General features: G+C 50.1%; 1 protein-coding gene across 15 annotated transcripts in view; it reads left to right on the top strand.

Annotated features, from left to right (window-relative positions):
- The window catches only part of PPP6R3 (protein phosphatase 6 regulatory subunit 3), an 81,500-nt gene extending 62,677 nt beyond the window's left edge, over positions 1-18,823 (top strand). For 3 of the 15 annotated variants that reach the window (XM_031942147.1, XM_031942145.1, XM_031942146.1), the window contains 11 exons: positions 3,558-3,644; positions 6,905-7,002; positions 8,474-8,528; positions 9,461-9,591; positions 10,349-10,470; positions 11,133-11,286; positions 12,329-12,435; positions 13,093-13,243; positions 14,877-14,894; positions 15,162-15,284; positions 16,864-17,224. In XM_031942147.1, coding sequence (XP_031798007.1) covers positions 3,558-3,644; positions 6,905-7,002; positions 8,474-8,528; positions 9,461-9,591; positions 10,349-10,470; positions 11,133-11,286; positions 12,329-12,435; positions 13,093-13,243; positions 14,877-14,894; positions 15,162-15,284; positions 16,864-16,957 — 1,140 coding nt within the window. In that variant the 3' untranslated portion in view covers positions 16,958-17,224. The other 12 variants (XM_031942158.1, XM_031942156.1, XM_031942153.1 and 9 more) reach the window with 12 other exon arrangements.
- The last annotated feature ends 488 nt before the right edge of the window (positions 18,824-19,311 follow it).

Genomic DNA, 19,311 nt, shown 5'->3' with positions numbered 1-19,311 from the left:
CAGGCTTCCCAGAGCGCCTTTTTACCTTGAGCTGGCCCATTGACTTATCTTGGGGGTAGCTGCAGCGCCCTAGAATTCCCTTGAGTTGTCTCCAAAATAGAGCTTCCTCAGAGCGTAGTATTCGGAGGAAGGCTGGTGTCCCCTGGTGTTAGGTTATTGAAATAAGGAAGCCACTCATGGAGGCAGCTGTTGGCTCTGGTCTCAAAGGCTGCTTGAGTTTTAAAAACTATAACTGTGTATGTTGGTATTTGGAATGTATCACATACCATTTTTATCCTATCATGAGATTCACTTTATGTCATTTTAATGAAAGTAATTTTTCCTGAGAGCACGTTCCAGCTCACAGTGTGTAAAAAAATTAGCCCAGAAGCCTAGAGAAGGGGGCATGATCACCGGCTGTCCCCCTGAATTCAGCCCACTATGTCATGAAACCCAGACGTCATGTTTCCAAGCTCTCTTTTCTGTCTCGGCCTCCCCAGGCCCAGACACAGCAAAAGAGCTCTTGTGGGCCCTGGCTCTCATGGCGGGCTGGAAGCAGGAGGCTAGGACTTGGGTGAGTGGGGAGCACACTGGGGGCCGGAGAGCCTGCTGGAAAGCAAACGTGACAGCTCCTCTCCCCACCATTTCTGAAAGCGTTCTCATGTCGTGGCCGCAAATGCAGATCCTTCCCGGCCTTTTTCCAGGACACGGAGCCCTTTCAGTGTGTTCTGGTGCAGAAGGCAGGCGGCCCCCAGCAAGGGAAGATTCCTCTTTACTGGATTTTGAGGTTTCAGAAAAGATTTGGGCCACTGCTCACATCAGGGGCAGAAAATGGAGGTTCTGTCGGGAAGCGAAATTTATGTTCTGTGGGAAATGGAATGAGAATCTGGAATTGTTCCAGAAGCATAGGGGGCTTGTCAGAGGGGGGCTTTCTTGGTTTTTGTGTTCATCTCTGCACATGATGTCTTTTGCAACCCTAGTAGAATATTATTTCCACAAAGCTTTTTCCTATACTACAAGGTAATCCTTTAGTATAATTTTGTATGTACAGTAATCCAGGCAGGAGTCAGTGAACTAGCTATTCCTCCCCTGCAAGGGATGGGCAGAGGGATGCTCTTTCCCAGCTAGGGGTGAGGTAGCCCATTTGTACCAGAACTTTAGAAATGATCCCACTGAGTTGACACATGCTGGGCACATAGTAGGTGCTCAGTAAAGACTTGGTTGATTGAATGAAATGAAGACTTTAAAAAATGGAACTTTGATTTCCAATTATCCCCAATAGGAGGAGCAAAAAACTCCATCCACTTGTGCTGGTATCTTCTGGGGTCTGGGCTTCTCTTCCTCTTTAAGGAGTCGGGGATTGATTCCAGACAGTGAAGAGAATTCTCTCTCGCTGCTTGATTATCTTGTTTCTGGATGGGGAAAAGGGCAGAAAATCTTTCTTCTAGCATCTGTTTTGTGAAGATATAATTTAATTTTAACATCCAGAACATAAAGGGAGTAAAACTTAAATATGATTCCCTTAAGAAACATGTAAAAATTATGTACTATATTATGTACATGTAAAATTATGTACTATAGACTAAATTCAGTAAAGTTTAGATTTTTTTACTTAAAGTGAAACCTATTTTAGCAGTCCTGCAGGGTTTGACTGCTTTTAAATAGCAAGTCACTTTAGAATCACTCAGAGAAAATGAGTCCAGTTGCACTATCAAGTGGCCCAGCCCTTAAATGAGCACTGTAGCATTGTAGATGTGACTGAGCCTGGGGACACCATGTTTGGGCAGGGGGCCTGGCTCTTCCTGGATCCTGGATCAGCCGGCCCACTTCATGTGCATTCAGGATCCCCTTTTTCTTATGTATTTGGCTACTCTCCCCCAGGCCTTTGTCACTCAGAAAGCTATTTTTAATTGCCTTGGATTGAGATGCTGACTCTCCTAGCCTCTCCACATTCACTTGTTTGGTGAGGTAGTCACCTTTCCAGTTGCACTTGTTAGGCTCTGGATGGTGTAAATGGGACATTGAAAGGCAAGTCACTGGTTCACTTAGGCCCTGTGATAGCAATAGTGGCAAAAAGTCAAGATCGAGTGGGCTCTTTGTTCTCATGCTTCAGAGCAGGTACACCTGTTAAGGGGCGCCCCACAGTGAGCCCTATGGCCCAGCTGTTCCTAGCCCCAGATTTGAGATTCATATTGATGGAACTGCCCGGGATTTTAGTCTATTGAATTAGTGACAGGTTTTTAGTTGGAGAGCAAAACTCATTTTTAAGTTAAAATTAAAAGAGATGGAGCGGGGAAGGGGCTTCATTTAATAGACCAGTTCCCGGAGAGGCAGCCACACCTAACTTGTTAGTGACAGCAGGAGGTCTTCCTCTAATGCAGTCAGAGGCCCCCACACAGAGGCCCAGCTTAGGCACCAGCAAAGGCATCTGACGGATGCAGACAGGTTTCCAGTCCTGCAGGCACCCATCTCCTTATTGGCCTCTATACTGTCCCAGCATGGAGGGGAACTGTTAGGGGCTGGCCTCCCTCCCCAGATTGTTAAGAAGGAAAAACAAAGTGATCTTGATTTCTTTAAAAGGTCAGAGCAAGGTTTTATTTCATTTCGTTTTGTTTTGTTTTAATCAGGCACATGATACAATTCAGTTCCAGTACATGTTATTTAGTCAGCATTGTGATGAATGACAGCATTCTTGACAGCTGACTTTTAGTCTTGGGGGATCTGAGCAAATAAATCTTTCCCCTGCATTGACCCAAGTGAGAAAGTTTATGTGTTGGGACAGCAAGGATGCTGTGCCTGAGAAATACGATCTAGGTACATGGCAAATTGGTCAAGACCTCTCCTCCTTTTGGCCTGCTCCTGAGGCCATTTCTTTGGGATCTCTCAAAGACAGCAGGGTACCCTGATCACACCCCATGCAGGGGGTAAGTGAGCAGCTCGCACTGCCTGCAGGCTGGCAAGGGCCTCTGGTCTCAAATCCAGCTTGGTAGGTTCCTTTGTACTCAATCCTTATTAAAGGACCTTGCCAAACTTACCGTGCCGGAGTGAAACATCAGGAGATGTACTGATTCCAAGGCATCCCTTTGAGCTGTCACCAGGGCGTGAGGCGAGCAATGGGCTCCAAGTCGGGCCTCCCTGTTGGGGACATGGAGAGGGTAGTTTGACCTAAACTCGGTCCTTATGTGATCTTTTCATTTTAACTATTCTGACCACCTTCCCTGGTCCTTTCCTCCGACAAAGCTGCTGTCAGTAGCAAATCCAGATATAACTTGAGTTAGATTGATTCTGTTTGTAGTGATAAAGGGTAGAATGAACACAGGGTGGTCTGTGTCTCAGGGCGGTGAAAGAAATAGGTGGTGGCAGAATCTGCTCCCAAGAAAGATTGAGCTGATTGGGTGGTGAAGGTTTTTTTAAATGTTGCTATAGCTGTCATCAGTCCCTGATTTGTTTTAACGTATTTGTGCTTTTTTTTTTTTTTTTTTTTTTTGTATATATGTTAATAGAAAAACTAACGTACCTGTTTCATAATAAAATTTGCAATACTGGTATTAAATAGTTATGTCCATTTTTACACATAGGTTACAACCTGCCATATTCATTCATCCAGTGATGATGAAATTGACTTTAAAGAAACGGGGTTCTCGCAGGATTCTTCTTTACAGCAAGTGAGTTATGGGTATAGTTTTTGCTTTGGGATTTTTAATGGCAAGTCAGGTTAACTTCTTAAGAATTGTCTCCATAATATTATAAATCTGTTATGCTTAAATATAAATGCCAATATCTTTATTTTATAATGCTCTTTCATGCCAGTGGTTTTTTTGTTTGTTTGTTTTTAGGGGGGCCCAAGGTAGTATCTGAAGGGAATATGTTTATTTTGATTATATTTTCTGGGTACATTTTAAAAATTATCGGCTCCAAATAATATTGTTAGTGTTAATAAGTCATGGAACCCCAGATTAACTTCATAAAGTTATTTTGAATAATGAGAGATAGTTGAGAGTTTTTATAAAACAAATTTCAGGAAGAAACGTAATTAAAATTCTTCAGTATCTTCCTTCAACTCAGTGGCTTAGGTAAACAGCAGCTTTGCCCCCAATCCATAAAAATAACTATTTCCTTCCATCAAAAAAACATAGCTTTAGTGGTATCCAGCCAGTGTCTTGGAAGGGAATTAAAACCCCAACAATCTGCACTTGTGCTGAATCTCAATCCCATTTGGACCAGGTGCTGCCAAGTCTAGTTTGGATCCTTAAAAGAAAATGGGCCCCAGGGGTGAAGAATTAGTGCCAGAAGCTCGAGTCCCTATGAGCAAAAGTCTCACAGAATGATAAGAGATCTCTCCTGTATGGCCTGAGTTCTTCTTTTCTCTCACATGTTTATGCCTAGAGAAGGCACAGAGAGAGAATTTATTGGACTCCTGACCCCCATACAATGTGTCCTCCTTTATCACAAGACCCCGAATTATATCCTTTGTTAACATTGTGATGAGATTAATTTATACTTTAAATCCATTATCTTAATTTTCTGTCTGCATCACTAGCTGTTGTGGCCGGCTCACGCCCTAGTTGGTCAGCCACCTTGTTGTAAGCTGGAAAGCTTTTTCCAGAGACTATTTCAAGTTCAATTATTCTCTCTAGCAGTGCCCAGAACCAGTGAATGGCACTTTGTTGTCCAATTCAGACTTCAGACTTGGGGTCAAGCAGCTCCCTATTCTGTGCACGGAGTCCTGGCTCCTTGTGGATTCTTAACAGTCCAGGGAGTGCCTTGTTTCTATGACTTGGTAAATCCTGACTTTGACTCTGCCCAGGACAACTTAGCAGGCCATCAGAGCTCACCTTGCCCAGCATTGCTCTTTGGCTGCCAGCTCTTAGGAGGGGTGTGTGTGTGTGTGTGTGTGTGTGTGTGTGTGTGTCACTATCTTGACTGCAGATTGATAGGACTGGTGGGACTGATTGGTCACACAGGGTACTTCTACTTTCCCTATAAAAAAGAATCATTTTAGCTACTGTAAGTTATAGAAACATGCTTTTGTGTCCTGGGTTTTGAATTTCGCTTACCAAACTCAGATTTTTAATCACGTCCCTACTTTTTTTTTTTCCCTGTAGTATAGTTTGTAATGATGTCTTGGGGCTTTTTGGTGTTATTTTTGTTAAGCTCTTTACAAATAGTAAATCTTTGAGCGCAGCACTGATTTCCAAGCCCTGGACTCCATAGCCATGCATCCTCCAACCAGGCACAAAAGGTTGGAAATACTCTTGCCTTCCTTTGGATTGGGAAATCCTCTTCCAAACCTCAAACAGACAGATAAAAGGATTTCCCAAAGTCTACAGACAGAATTTGTGGATTAAAAAACCAAACTTGTTCTCGCTTGTATAATTCCGTGAGGCAGCAAGTATTAAACTTGGTTTGTCAAAAGTATATAAAGGTCCAAAGAGAGTAGTTTGTAGTTTTTCAATCTCAGAACACATTTATCTCAAAACTTTTTCCTTTTTATAACCTCATTGTGAGGGCTTTTCGCCAACTCTGAGAATGGTTTCATTTTAGGGATTATTCTCTTTAGTCTGACTGCCCTTATCAATCAGAAAATAGAGTGATAGAGAGGCGTCCTGTGCCCGATCCCTTTGGTGGCCAACTCGGAGCCTAGATGCCCATAATCTCCACCCGTAGCCCTTGCATGCCTGTGTGAGCATTGGAACTCCGGGGAGATGGGAGAGGGAGAAGTAGCCCCCCAGAAGGAACAGAGACATCGTCTGCTATTCCATCTGAATATTAGACACGCCATCTTTTCTATTATCTGTGTTAGAGAAGGAGCCCATCAGCGGCAACCTTTGCTGGCTAGCTTCAGCCCATTCTCTTCAGTGAACAATGCCATTGAATAGATATACTCACAGATCCCCATCTCTCTCTGGCAGTCGGTGAATTTAAGAAACCACCCTCACCCTCATACAGAAAAGTGTGGGGGTGGGGTGGGCAGAGCCAGAGGGAGGGGCCCATGGTGGTGGTGGTTCCTTGGGTGTTTGGTATGGGAGGCGCTGACAAAGGCTGTGTGAGACATTGCTCTCCATTGTCCAAGATCAAAATGTTCTGTCATTGGGGGCTGGCTCTCCCTCTTCCCAGACCATTGCCGAGGACATGCTTGATCACACCTCCATGAAGCCCCTCACCCGCAGAGATCTCTTATACAAATAGGCTGTTGCCTCTTTCTAAAACTCCCTTCTTAGCTCTGTTATGTTCCTTATATTCTCTTATGGAGAAGAATGAAGCCCCTAATCCCCCTCTGTCTTGGGGAGAGAGACCTTCTATCTTCTTTACACCTTTCCCCCAAACTTTCTGTCCCTTTGTCTTCTGGGGCCATTTAAATAGCAGTCTGAGCTCTGACCTCCAGAGCACTCACACACACCCCTTGTGGCTCCATACTTGGAGCCCCCACTTGATCCTCACGATCGCTCCTCCAAGACAGCTGGAGGACGACTGGCGCATTCCTTGAACTTAGCATTCCTCGTGACCCTTTTTTAAAAGGGGAAAACCTGAAAAGATGTCCGGGTTGTACGTCCCGTGGGTCGTCATCTGGACAGTGGGGCGCATTTAGAGCCCCATGCGGCCTGGTCCCACCCCGGCCTGCCAATCCTGCAGAGCCCGGGCGCTCCGGAGTCTGGTGGCTATTACAGAAATAATGTGGGAAGGGGCCGGGGTGGGGTGGGGTGGGGATCCCCTTTTGATTACACATTGGTTCCTAAGCCTGCCTTTTACAGATGTGTCTGAAATAATTGTTTCTTTAAATTGAAGGAAAATAACTTTAGATTACCACAACCCCATTTCACCTTCTGTTGAAAATAGTCAATGTTTCTGGAGCACAAATGGGCAAATAGTGTTTAGCTTATTCTTAGAATCATTATGTCACTGTCGTTGGTCCTGGGGTTGCCAGGCCTTTTCTGATTATCAGATGCAACAAATGACGTCCAATTTTATTGACCAGTTTGGCTTCAATGATGAGAAGTTTGCAGATCAAGATGACATTGGCAAGTGAGTATGCCCCCCTAGGTGCGTGTTTGTCTTGTGCCCTCTGCCGTTCCCGGGTTCCCCTGGTGTGGGCGGCTCGGTCCCACGGCTTCGGCAGGGAGCAGCGCGGGCAGCCCTGCTGGGGGCTCCCCCCTCCTCTCCTCCCGCAGGGCGCACAGTGAGAGTTGGCTCCATCGAGAGCCCGCTGCCTTCCCTGGCATCCTCCACAACCGGAGGGCCCCAGATCTGGCCCCAGCCAAGCAGGCACGGACACCTGGTGGGGCCTTGCCCCCGGCCTCCTTATGCATGAATTGAGAGTCTAGGAGTAGGGGGGCCAAAGAGCGGGAGGCTTGGACTAGAGTCCTAGCAGAGTGAACCTGCCCAAGTCACTCACCACCTCAGAGCCTCAGTTTCCTCATCAATAAAATGTCGAGAAAGGTCTATGACATTACCTCCCAGGGTTGGCGTAAGGATCAAAGGAGATCCCGTCTGTGAAGGCCTTCTGCTGTAGACAGCTTGCACACGGTTCCAGCGTTTGTAATGGTGCTCTTGTGTTCCTCCTCCCGACTTAGATCCCAGTCCCTGCTCTCTGAGCGGGGTTTGATGGCCCCCAGGCCTGCACTGACCTGCCCGCAAAGCCTGGCAGAACCTGCTAGAGAACATCTCCGCTGGCGTGGCCCTGGAGAACTGGGGCTCGTCCACCTCCGAACAGCGCGGAGAGCAGGGAGAGAAATGTCTGGGTGCACTCCACTCCCCCAGAGCAGTGTTCAGAGGGTTTACAAGAGGGAAAAAATGGCAGCATCCTGTGGTTTTAGTGGCGAGGGGCCTGTAGTCCCAAGCAGTCTGAGTGGGCTAGTGCAGTGGGTGGAACCAGGCTTGGAGACAGGGCCTGATCACACTTCCCTTCAGACCCAGGCGGAAGCCCCAAATGGCCAGGCCAGGGCCCGAGAAAGGGTTCACGTGAGCTGTGCTGGGCACTAGTGGGGAAGGCAAATGGCTTGCCTCTGCTCCTTCTCGCACCGCTCCCCAGGGGTTCTCCCAGGATTCTGTCTTTCAAGTTGTGGATCCCACGGACCTGCTTAGTCATCAGAGTTGAGGTTTTGCACTTGCCTACATTGAGGTGATTTTTAAGCGGTCCCAGTAGAAGTCGTCAAGGTGTTGGGCCCCTTTTGGTCAGACAGTTGGAGCGCATGAGTTTGGACTTCTCGCTCCCGTCTGTTTTTGCTTCTCCACGCCACAGGAGGGCGTGTCGGTGTCTGCAGGTGTGTGTCAGGGTGCAGACCCTCAGGCAGCCAGTGTCCCTGCGTGCCAGCCGGTCAGTCAGCCTAGGAGAGGTGGTGCTCCGTGCCCGCGTGTGCGAGACTCTTCCCTTCTACTCTCAGCATCCCGGGGCAGGCTTAGGCACGGGGGAGTCCTAGGGCTGTGTGTTTGTTGTGCAGTTAAGATGCTCTTGTTCATGGGCACTCAAATGCATAAACCTGTATTTTGTTTGCAGTGTTTCTTTTGATCGGGTGTCAGACATCAACTTTACCCTCAATACAAATGAAAGTGTGAGTAGAAATTTTCCTGTAAGAAATGATGAGAGCTGGTGAGGGGGGGAGTTGGGAAATATGCTTTGGCTTCCATACCGTGGCGAGGCGCTTCGTCTCCGATTGGAAAGATTCTTGTGAAAGCATCCGGGCCTGGGCCACCACACAGCGTGCTTGGGCTGCCTCAGGATCCACCTGGGGTGCAGGGCAGAGATCAGGGGCCAGAGGTTCATTCCCATAGGACCCAGCCAGCCCCCGCAGAAATACAGGCTAGCCCTCAAGCCAGCCGTCTCTTAATGCATGCCATTGGTCACGCAGGACCATGGGGTGAGGTGCTGTTGGGGGGTGGGGGGGTGGAGCTGGGGGAATCTTGGAGCCTGATTGAGACGGTGAGGACCCTTTTCTCTTTGTGAAGAACAAGAGTACCTTGTCTTCAGTTTCTGGACCGACTGTCCAGAGCCATCTTGTCTGGTGTTTCTCCTGAGGAGAGAACATGCATTGATGGGCTCCGGCAGGGCCGGCTCCGAAGCCAGCCCCTACGGCCATCGGCGGCGTCCTTGGGGGCTTGCTCAGGCGCAGTGGGGGCAGCAGGGGAGGCCTCTTAGTTGCTCAGTCTTGGGAATTAGGATCTCAGCAGACGGAAGTGAGAGTAAAAGAGGAGGTGGTCCATGCTACTCGGACGCTAGTACGTTCAGGGAAACCTGCTCTGGGGAGCGTCATGTCAGACTTTTACACATCTTCTGTGTCCTTGCCATGCTCATTCCTGAGAAGGAAATGGGAAGAGAGACACCATGTCAGCGAGCTGTCGAAGGCTTGGCACCTCGGAGTGACCTTTTACGCACCCCCTAACCAAGAGGCTCATTGTACTGGCGTAGAATCGGGGGAGAGCGGCGTTGGCCTGGCAGTCCGTGGCTCCTTCCGTTCTCCTTCATGTTGCTCCTGTTTCTGTTTAGGGGAATATTGCCTTGTTTGAAGCGTGCTGTAAAGAGAGGATACAGCAGTTTGATGATGGAGGCTCTGATGAGGAAGATATTTGGGAAGAGAAACACATCGCCTTCACTCCAGAATCCCAGAGACGCTCCAGGTGAGCGATGGGGCCTCCCCCGCCAGGTGACAGAGCCTGCCCATGGCTCTGTTCCTCCAGCAAGTCCTTTCACCTTGTTGAACAACAGTCACTGGCTGTGGAGTCACGCCTCGTGGGGCGCTAGGGAACCAGCCGAGTAACTTCCTGTGGGCCTATACCCTCAGCTGATGGCAGGGAAGCTTTTTTCCTAGTTTTCAGTCCCAGGCGTCCTTGGGGGAACCTGAGGGCGCTGTAGGAAGGGCTTTCTCTCTGTGTTTATTCCCAGTGATATTTCCCTAGTGTAAGTGATCTCATGGAACCAGGATGTAGGCCCTCTCCCAAATGGGATCTGCATGGTCCTTAAACCTCCAGGGAATACTGTCTTGGCCAGAATTGGGAAGACTTTGGGTGTGGATTTTTGTTAGGTGTAGTATGATCCCGAACCTCCCCAGCCCCTAACCTTTAAAAAATGGCCGGCGCCAAGGTTCTTTTTGTAGTGACTTACCCCCCTCCCCCCGTGGCTGATGGCCTGGGGGAACAGTTGAGCCACAGTGACCACCTCTGGGGCTCCCCTTGCCCCGCTGTTTTTTGGAGAAGGACACATGGGTCTTTGCAATTCATTTAAGCCCAACTGTGTTCTGTTTTTACATTTACTGAGATCCTCATCATCTAGTGTAGTTTGTGCTGCTGGGAAGCCTTCCTTTTTCTTGTGGGCTCCACCTGAAGGAGTTTTCTGGATTGAGTAAGTAACTTGAACATGTAACTTTTCTCCATTCAGTTCAGGGAGCACAGACAGTGAAGAAAGTACAGACTCTGAGGAGGAAGATGGAGCAAAACATGATTTATTTGACTCCAACAATGCTAACCCAGAGGACAAAATGGAAGTGGATCTGAACGAACGTGAGTTGTTTCCGTTCTGCCCCCTTTCCATGATACCCATGCCCACCTGCTGCCCCTCTCGGACAGTTGTCTACTCCTGAGTGACTTCCTGGTACCTCGTGTGTCCCTGCTACGCCGCTAGGGAGGATTTCCTTGGGCTGCTTAGGGTCCTGTTGACAGGAGTCTCCTGTCATCCTTAGAGGTATCCCCAGGACCAGAGTTGGCATATAGTCTTCAGTCCTCCACCCCCTCGCATGGGGTCGTGGAAAAGGGAGCCCCCCCCCCCCCCAATTTGGGGGTTTTAGATACTTCCCCTACAAGCTGTCTTTTTGGTGGCGCTGTTCTTCTCGGCACCCAACTCCTGCAGACATTCAGTACCCTCCCTGTGCTCACCAGGGGTGGGGGGCTTTGGGGAGATGTCACTGAGAGAGACTGTCAGAGTCGGTTGTATCATGCCTGATGATGGGCTGCCTCCTGGCCCCCCTGCGTACAGAGTGGGCATAGGCCTGGCAGGAGCCCAGAGACCACCTAGTGATGAACACGTGCCTCTGTTGGGTCAAACCTGGGAGAGTATTCTGTAGGCCAGAGAGCTGTACCCCTCCCTCCCCCACGCCACGGCTTGATCTGACAGGGGTTAGGGGCTGCTTTGTTTGTTGCTTATGCCGGCCTTTTCCTTTTCTCAGCACCCAACTGGTCAGCCAACTTTGACGTGCCCATGGAGACGGCGCACGGGGCCAGCCTCGATTCAGTGGGCTCGGACGTCTGGAATACGGAAGAACCTATGCCAACTAAAGAGACCGGCTGGGCTTCCTTCTCCGAGTTCACGTCCCCGTTGAGGTGGGTTTGTGTGGCCGACCATTCACTTCATACTGCTGTTTGTGCTTTCTTGTCATCTCCCTATTTATGACCTTGTGAAATGGGGGTGAGGGGAAGAAGAGTGTCCTTAATAAACTGTTAAGCAGTAGAGTGTAGGAGCCTCCCGTAACTTTGGGGGCAAAGGGGACTCATGCCATCACTGCCACCATCATTGTCTATTGGGAACTGATGATGAGGGGCAGTTGATATGGCCCCCCTGACTTCTTTGGGGACCCCAACTAGAAACTCCAGCAATGGGCTGGGAGGTCACTGATCTCTCCCCAGTTTTTGCCCGATTCAGACCCTGTGGAAGTGAGAGCAAGACAGCGTCTGCTTCCTAGGCAGGCTCTGGGGTTGCTTCATGTGCTCTTTGCCTGGCTATAGACTTAAAATTGGCAATCTTTGACCCTTGAGTTTTGAATTTCACATTTTACCCCCTCGGCCCTTGGATTACGGTATTAATACTTCAGATTTCTGCCAGATTTGACTGTTTGTGCAAGAAAGGGATTCGTTATCGGAGCCCTCTCTGGATGTAACACCTTGACCAGACAAGTTCCCACCAAGTTCAAGGAGACATCCCTGCTTGGTCATCTTGTCATTATGTCAGTCAAGTGTGAAGAGCATATGAAACTTCCCCTTGGTAGCTTGGGGCCAAGGACTGGTGACCGGCCTCCTTGTACTTTGGTCACTGCCCATCTCTATGTCTGAGAACCCGGGCCTGGGATGAGCCTTTCACACTGCTTTCCAGATGAGAGGCTCATCCCAGGCCCAGGGACCCCCAAGATCCAAGACACAGAGATGGGCTATGGCCAAAGTGTGAAGTGTGTGGGCCCTGCCCCTCCATTGGGATTTGCTCAGGTGGCCTCTCCCCAGCAGCCTGCAAGCCACCTGAGGAGGGGGCCTACTTGCCTTTGGGCTCTGAATCCCCAGTTTCTGCCACAGAGTAGACTTTTAATAAATGGTCAATGATTGTTAATTGAGAAATCATCCTGACTCCAAAAAACATGTTTTTTTTCCCCTAAAGTACAAAGGATTCTTTAAGGAGTAATTCTCCAGTGGAAATGGAAACCAACGCTGAACCAGTGGACCCCTTAACAACCAATGCTGTTTCACTGGCAGCACCTCCGGAGGGTAAGTAGAGAATACAAACGTATTATGCTAAAGTAGAACACCCCAAAATGCCCCGCACTTAGAAAGTGGGGTAAGCTGCCGCTCGGCCCTATGAGACAGATTGCTCCCAGAGAGTTGTCTCAGCCCACGGGGATCCTGCGGTCAGCTCCCAGGGCAGATGTTCAGATCAGCATTTTTAGCTGATTTTTGTTCAGTCCTTTTTGGGCCTGACCCTCTCTAGGGTTTTCTTGGCAGAGATTCAGATGGCTTGACCATTCCCTTTTGCTGCTCATCTTACAGATGAGAAAACTGAGGTAGGCAGACTAAGTGACTTGCCCAGGTTTCTCCCAGCTAATGAGTATCTGAGGCAACATTTAAAGTTGGGAAGACAGATCTGGCTGCCCCAAGGCCTGGTGTTCTGGGCACCCCTCCACAGTTCTCAGTTGCCAAGTATGTCCCATATTTTGGAATAGCTTTCCCATTGGGCAGGGAACCAGCTGGGGCTCACCCCTGGCTGTCGGGTGGGGGTTCCCTAGGAAGAGACCTGCATTGTCAGCCACTCTCTCCCTCAGACCCTCTCTGCTCATCTTGGTGGGCAGTTCATGGGTGGGATCCTGGGGCTATAGACAGGCCACCCCACCGGACCTGGGCAGGTCCTCAGAACAATGATTTCTGTAGCCCCAGGCAGCGTGGCCATGGAAGCCACGTCTGACGGAGAAGAAGATGGCGAAAATACAGACAAGGTGACTGAGACCGTGATGAACGGCAGCATGAAGGAGACGCTCAGCCTTACGGTAGATGCTAAAACTGAAACTGCCGTCTTCAAAAGGTAACCACCTGGAGAGGCCAGGCCGTTGGCCCTCAGCGTGGGGAGGGGGGCAGCGGGTGGGGGGGCCGGACGCAGACTTGGCCCCTTCCGCCTCCCCTCCAGGAGCCTATTCTGTGAATGCTCTTGTGCACTCGCTTTGCAAAGGAAAATGGCTTAGAAAAACCAGTTTCTAGAAAGCGCAGCTCCCTGCCAGGCCCAGGACTAGAAAAAGCTTCCGGCCGATTCAGATTTCTCTGTTCAGTGGGCTGCATCAGCTGCGCTGAGGGCCGGTGGACTTTAATTTTAGGAACAGCCAAGAGCCGTGACTGAGAAGAGTGCTCGGATTACCTGATGAGGGGGGTCACTGCTGTCGGCAGCATAAAAGACCCCCCCACCCCCAGGAAATCAGCTGGGTCTTTCCCCTTGACCCCATCCCCAACAATTAACCCTATAGTCTGGATCCCTCAGAGACATACGGCATAGACATGTGGTCTCAGATGGGTAGGGAGATGTGAAAGGGGTTCATGGCTGTCCAGCAACCCAGGTTGCCAGGACCAAGAAGCCCTTCACTGAGCAGGGAGTAACCTGGATGAGAAACATTGTGCCCGGAAAAGGGGGGAGGAGGGGGCTTTAAGGTGTGCCAGCAGCTGGTATCATTGGTCACAGCGCCCTTCTCTTTGGGGACTAATGGGCCGGGCACACTGGCTGGGGACAAGGCATTTCTGCGAAATTTAGTCCTCAGAGCCAACCAGTCTTGGGGGTCCGGACGTTTCAATGAGGAGTTCAGCTTGAACCTGAAGCCCACCTTGAAAACATGACCAGAGCTGCTGAGTGGTCACATCTGGGGGCTCCTGCCCAGTTTAGGGGTTGTTGGCATAAGCCATTCCCAGAGGGATGATGGAGCAAGGGGGCCATTGAGGGTTGTAAAGAGAGGGCAGGAACAGAAAAGCAGGGGTGCTGCAAGCGGAGGATGGAAGCAAAGGAAAGGGGGAGCATGGGGAAGGGTTTGCTCCCGATGAGGAATTTGGTGCTAACTTGGGGAGAGGCGACCTTTGGGGCCGGATTTAGAGAAAGGCCTCGCTGCCTGTCCGGATTCACCAATGATTGATCCACAGGGGACGGTTTGGACATTAGGCCGAGTCCCTGGGGCTCTCAAGGAGGGGTGTGGGGATCAAAAGCCCGAGGCTCGGGACCTCCGCCAGTGCAGAATTTGGGGCAGGAACTGGAAGTGTCCATCTTGTGGAAGAGAAGCTGTGAGGGCCCTGACCAGGAGGGAGCTTTCCCAGCTGGGCTGGGGCTGCTGAGCCCTCAGGGCCTCATCCTCATGCTCTCTGAGCTCCCCTTGGCACACAGTGGGGATCTGTGCAGAGGCAGCCCTCCCTGGGCGTGATTCCTGCCCCCCGCTCACCCCCTTTGGCGGGCAAGGCCAGGGTTCGAGTTCTGCCCTGAGCATCCCGGGCAGGGCTGGGGCGGCCTCTAACCATGACTATTTGTTCCTCCAAACAGATTCAGTTAACACCTTCACCAGTCTGTTTCTAGAAAGATAACGTTTTGCCCCCGCGCAGTAGAGGGAATCTTGTGCCCAAATCCCTAATTTCCGAGTATTTTGAAATGTTTATACATTTCTTTTTCTATTTTGCACACTTGGCTTCAGAGTGTTGAAATCCTATCGGTATGTACGCTCTCACGGGACCGCGTGGGTTGGTCCTCGAGCTCCAGCGGCCCCCATCGCCCCCTCGCGGTCCTCCTGGTCCTGCGTGCTGCTCCCCCCACCCCGTGTCTGTGACCTCCGTTCTCCTCCCTCCCCGAGCATGCAGAGCTTGCTGCTTGGACTTGTCCTGGCCGCCGCCCTCGAGTCATTGCATGTCCTGTCATCCGGCCGCCCCTGTCCCCCGGCCTGCGCGGGCGCCTAACGCCAGCTGTCCCTTCTCTCCTGCAGTGAAGAAGGGAAACTGTCTACCTCTCAAGATGCTTCTTGTAAATATGTGGTGGAGGAGAGGACAGACAGCGGGGACGCCAGTCCTGCTGCTTCCCAGCCGGCGGGCCTGAGCCCCGAGCAGAGGTAAGGGGGCCCCTGGGGAAGCCGGCCAGCTCTGGCCTCCATTCTGAGACTTGGGTGCTCCCTCGGGGGCCACACCAGCCCCTACCTGCCCTGGCTTCAGCGGCAAAGCCGGGTCTGAAACATTGAGCGTTTCATTCATTATCCATCCCCCGTGGGCCCCTGAGGATGCCAAGGAGGAGAAAGGAGGCCCTGGCCTGGTGGGGCCTGGTGGGGCCTGGTGAGGGAGGGAGCCTGCCCCAGCCAGGCGGAAACCACTTAGAGAAAGACTCACAGGGGGACACTTCTCTAGGAGGGGGGAGAGCCCCAGGAGTTGCTGCCCCCTCCTCCCCCCCATATACTTAAATTGGGGAGGTTTCATTTTTAGTGACTCCATTTTACCTTCCATAGGTGCCATGATCAGAAACAGACACCAGGGGGCGTCCCAAGTCCAGGGACTTTACTGCCAAATCCGCCTCCCCCCTTCTCCCTCCCCCCCTCCCATTTCCCATAAGGAGGGTTTTCACCAGGAGGGGAGGAGTTTTTAGGGATGTGTGGAGGAAATATTTATGGAAATGGCTGGTTTAATTTGGAAGGGCCTGCCTGTCTTCTCATCAGTAGGGGAGTTTTGCAAAAAACCAGAGGGGAGGGCCACAACTCGCCCCCACCTCAGGCTGGCCCTTTGCCTTGGGGGCTTTCTTGGGCCAAGGCTAGATAGGCTTCCCTGGACTTGGAGGCCCTTGATCTCCCCTCCGGAGGCTGCCTTGTCTCCTCATCCCCATGTGCTTTTAGCCGGCTCTCTCCCCCCCTGACCGGACGCTATAGGGAGCTGACTTTGTGAGACTGGACACTCAGGCTCCCATTTTCCAGCCATTCATTCAGGGCCACATGCGGGGGAAGCAGCCTCTGCAGTCAGGGACAGGACCTGCTACCAGCCTTGGCTGGCACCCCTGGGTGGTAGCAAGAATAGGACCCAGACTTAGAGGGAGCTTTCCCACCCACAAAACACTTTACCTGTGTTGTCTCATCAACCACAGGTGAAGGAGGTGCTTTTATTCTCCCTGCTTTCCAGATGGAATCTCACAAGCTCCCGCCAAGTGTCAGTCCATTGCTCTGTCCAGTCCCCTGCATCACCCCAAGTCCTTTGGGAGCTACTCTGTTTTGGCCATGGAGTTGTTGCCAGAGCTGTTAGAATGACGGCTTTTCTCCCCCTCCCTTAGACTGGTTTCCAGGAGGTTAGGGTCTGGTCTCTTCCACCATCCTCCAGGTGAACTTCATGTCTGTGTCCCTAGTGGCGGCAGGAGGTACCTATGAAAGCCCTTCCCCAATTCCAGTGGGCAGGCCTAGTTCTAGGCTCTCATGGGCAGACCCCTGAGGTCCCAAAGGCACCCAGCTGATCAGTGACTCCTTCAGTTTGCCTTTGGGCTGGCACAGGGCCGCTCTCATCCCCAAGGCAGGAAGGGCCCCTTCTTTCTTCCCTGACTCCTCCTTGAGGCAGCCTTTTGCTTGTGACCTGGTGGGGGGAGGGAGGGGGGATCTTCACTGAGGGGCCTCTCTCCCTCCCAAGCCTCGGGTCTGATCAGAGGGGCTGGGCTGCCAGCAGCAGTCCCTCCTCCCGACTCTCCATCAGGGATCCTGGTCCTCCTTGCTCTCCAGAAGGGACCCCTCTCAGGGTGAAGTCAAGCAGAGCGCCATAGCGGACTTAAAGTATCTGGTTAGCCCCCGTGTGCAGTGAGATGGACCATCGGTACCTGAGACAGGTTCACCTGGAGACGAGGCGATCCGGCCATCCGAGCCTTCTAGCAGCTTCCCCCTGCGGGAGCTCACCTGAGTTAGGGGGCCTTCCTCTTCCTGTTCTTGTCTTCTGAGCCTGGCCCCCATCGGCTGCTGCTGTTGTCTGTTGTCAGTGGTTCCACTCGGCTCGGTGGGTCCCATTCAAATGCCCTGAACGTCTTTCTTTTGGTTCTTTAGGCCTGAGCAGCCGAGCCTTTTAGGAGAGACTTCTGTTAACGGCCCTGTATGATATGTAATGTCTCCTGCTGTTGACTGAGGACTACAGACTGATAGCCATGGGTTAAAAAAAACGCTGTTTCTTGAGGATTTCATCCAGAGCCTGTCCAAGCCAGTCACTGCTGCACTAACTTTGCAAGGGATCAGGACCAGCAACGTTTATATTCTAGATTTTAAGACATTGTACAGAGAAATTCAGAAGTGTAAAAATCTTGCACATTGACAAATACCAAGCATTTTTGCCTATGTTTATATTGTATTGTTATGAATGGTGGGTGGCCTGTGGAGGAAGACCTTGCCCCCCTTGTAATAATAGTAGAGATACTAGACTTCAGATGGCTGTAAGATTAGTTTTATAAAAGTGAATACACAGATCTATTGTATTGGAGACATAACTATTTGACAATTAGTGTGACCAAAGTCTTAGGCCGTTTTCATACATTTTTTCACCTTGTACAAAATTCTGAGCTCATTTTTCTTCCAGGTTGGCAAGAAGTTGTAGGTTTGAAATGCCCTCTAAGGGTTATTTTGGTTGTTCTGACTCTGAAAAGTGATTTTAAATAAGAAATTTTGGGTGTTCTTTTTATAACCAGTTTTTAATTGGTAACTGTTTTCTGTATTGTTCAAAACAGATCAAAATGTAAGTCTATTGGTAGAGATTTTAAGTATTTATTGCTACAACTTAGTTGACAAATTGATGTTACTGTAAAGCCATATGTTCTGTTCAGTCTTGTTTGCTTGAAATGATTCCTCACGCCGGTGAAACACTAGGTTCTTTGGAGTGGATATGGCTTGTGGTTTGGGCTTTGGGGCTTGGTTCTTTAGTTTTCGGTAGTCCACCTGCCTTTTAACCCATTCGTTCACCAGATTGTACCTTGTTAGCCAAGCATTACAAATGAACGTTTCAGAACAATCTGCATATTTATAAAACTCTACTCAGATCAGGCAAGTCACAGGAGTCAGTGCACGCACTGCTAATAGAATTAGCATGCGTTTCTCTCTTTTTTTTTTTGGTTTTTTTGGGCATAGCATTTTCAAAGTACAAATCAAAATTGGGCACTTGAGCATGTTAATTGTTTTCCTGTACCTTGTGAAGTTTTCACTCGTAAATTCTAAGCCAGTGTATTTTTTTAGACCTGGTTTGTGTATATATAGTGATTATGGATACTAATTCATTGTAATTTATAATTTTCTATGTCAGTATAAAATCCAGCCACCTTCTCCAACAGCAGAAGCGATGGGCCGCATGTCGCCGTGTTGTCCGTCTGGTGAAGGGGTCACTCCTAGGTTACCTCTTGCACTTTTAGATGCAAATCAGTTTTTCATTTCTGTAATAGAAAGTTCTTCACCTATTTTTATGTCATTTGTTTTTTTCCTGACCAGTATTTAAAACCAAAAGGATACTCTGAACGATGGCCAACGATTTTTTAGAAATAGCCTCCCAAGCAGCGTGCCTAAACATTCATTACATTACATACAGAAATAAAAAAAAAAAAAAAAAAAAATCAAACATATGATGAATTATGGCTTATTCCTTTTTCCATTTCCAATGGTATAGAAACAACCCAGGCCGCCCATTCTACACACAGTGGGATTCAAGTCCAGGAGCTCCGATCCTAGGCGGGGGGTGGCCAAGTCTCCCTCCTCATTGCCCCTGCCCAGGACGGACTTGAGCATCCCTTTCAGAAACGGTCATCGTTCCCTGGGGGCGATCTTTGCACTTTGGAAGATGCTGGGGTAACGGGGAGGGGACGGGACAGGGGTCTGTACCTCCTTTGGCTGGCTGGAAGCTGTCCCAGGCCCCTCTGGGACCCAGCGGCCACCTGTCAACTTCCTCGAGAGGCCGCCAAGGCCCTCTGCACGCGCCCTCACGCGGCTGACTTTGGGGGTTTCCCGCTTAGTAGAGGGTGAGGCAGCAGGAAGAGAGCTGCCCTCAGAAGGAGCTTTCACCCCCTCATTTGGCGTGTTCTCTCTTTAAATGACTGTGTATTATCTGTTCTGGACGTTCTGAATCATGAGACTGAAGTTATAGAAAATACTT

This window comes from Sarcophilus harrisii, chromosome 6 (genome assembly GCF_902635505.1).
Source record: "Sarcophilus harrisii chromosome 6, mSarHar1.11, whole genome shotgun sequence".
Classification (NCBI taxonomy): Eukaryota; Metazoa; Chordata; class Mammalia; order Dasyuromorphia; family Dasyuridae; genus Sarcophilus; species Sarcophilus harrisii.
The sequence above is the reverse complement of the archived record's forward strand: the minus strand, read 5'-3'. Positions and strand labels throughout refer to the sequence as shown.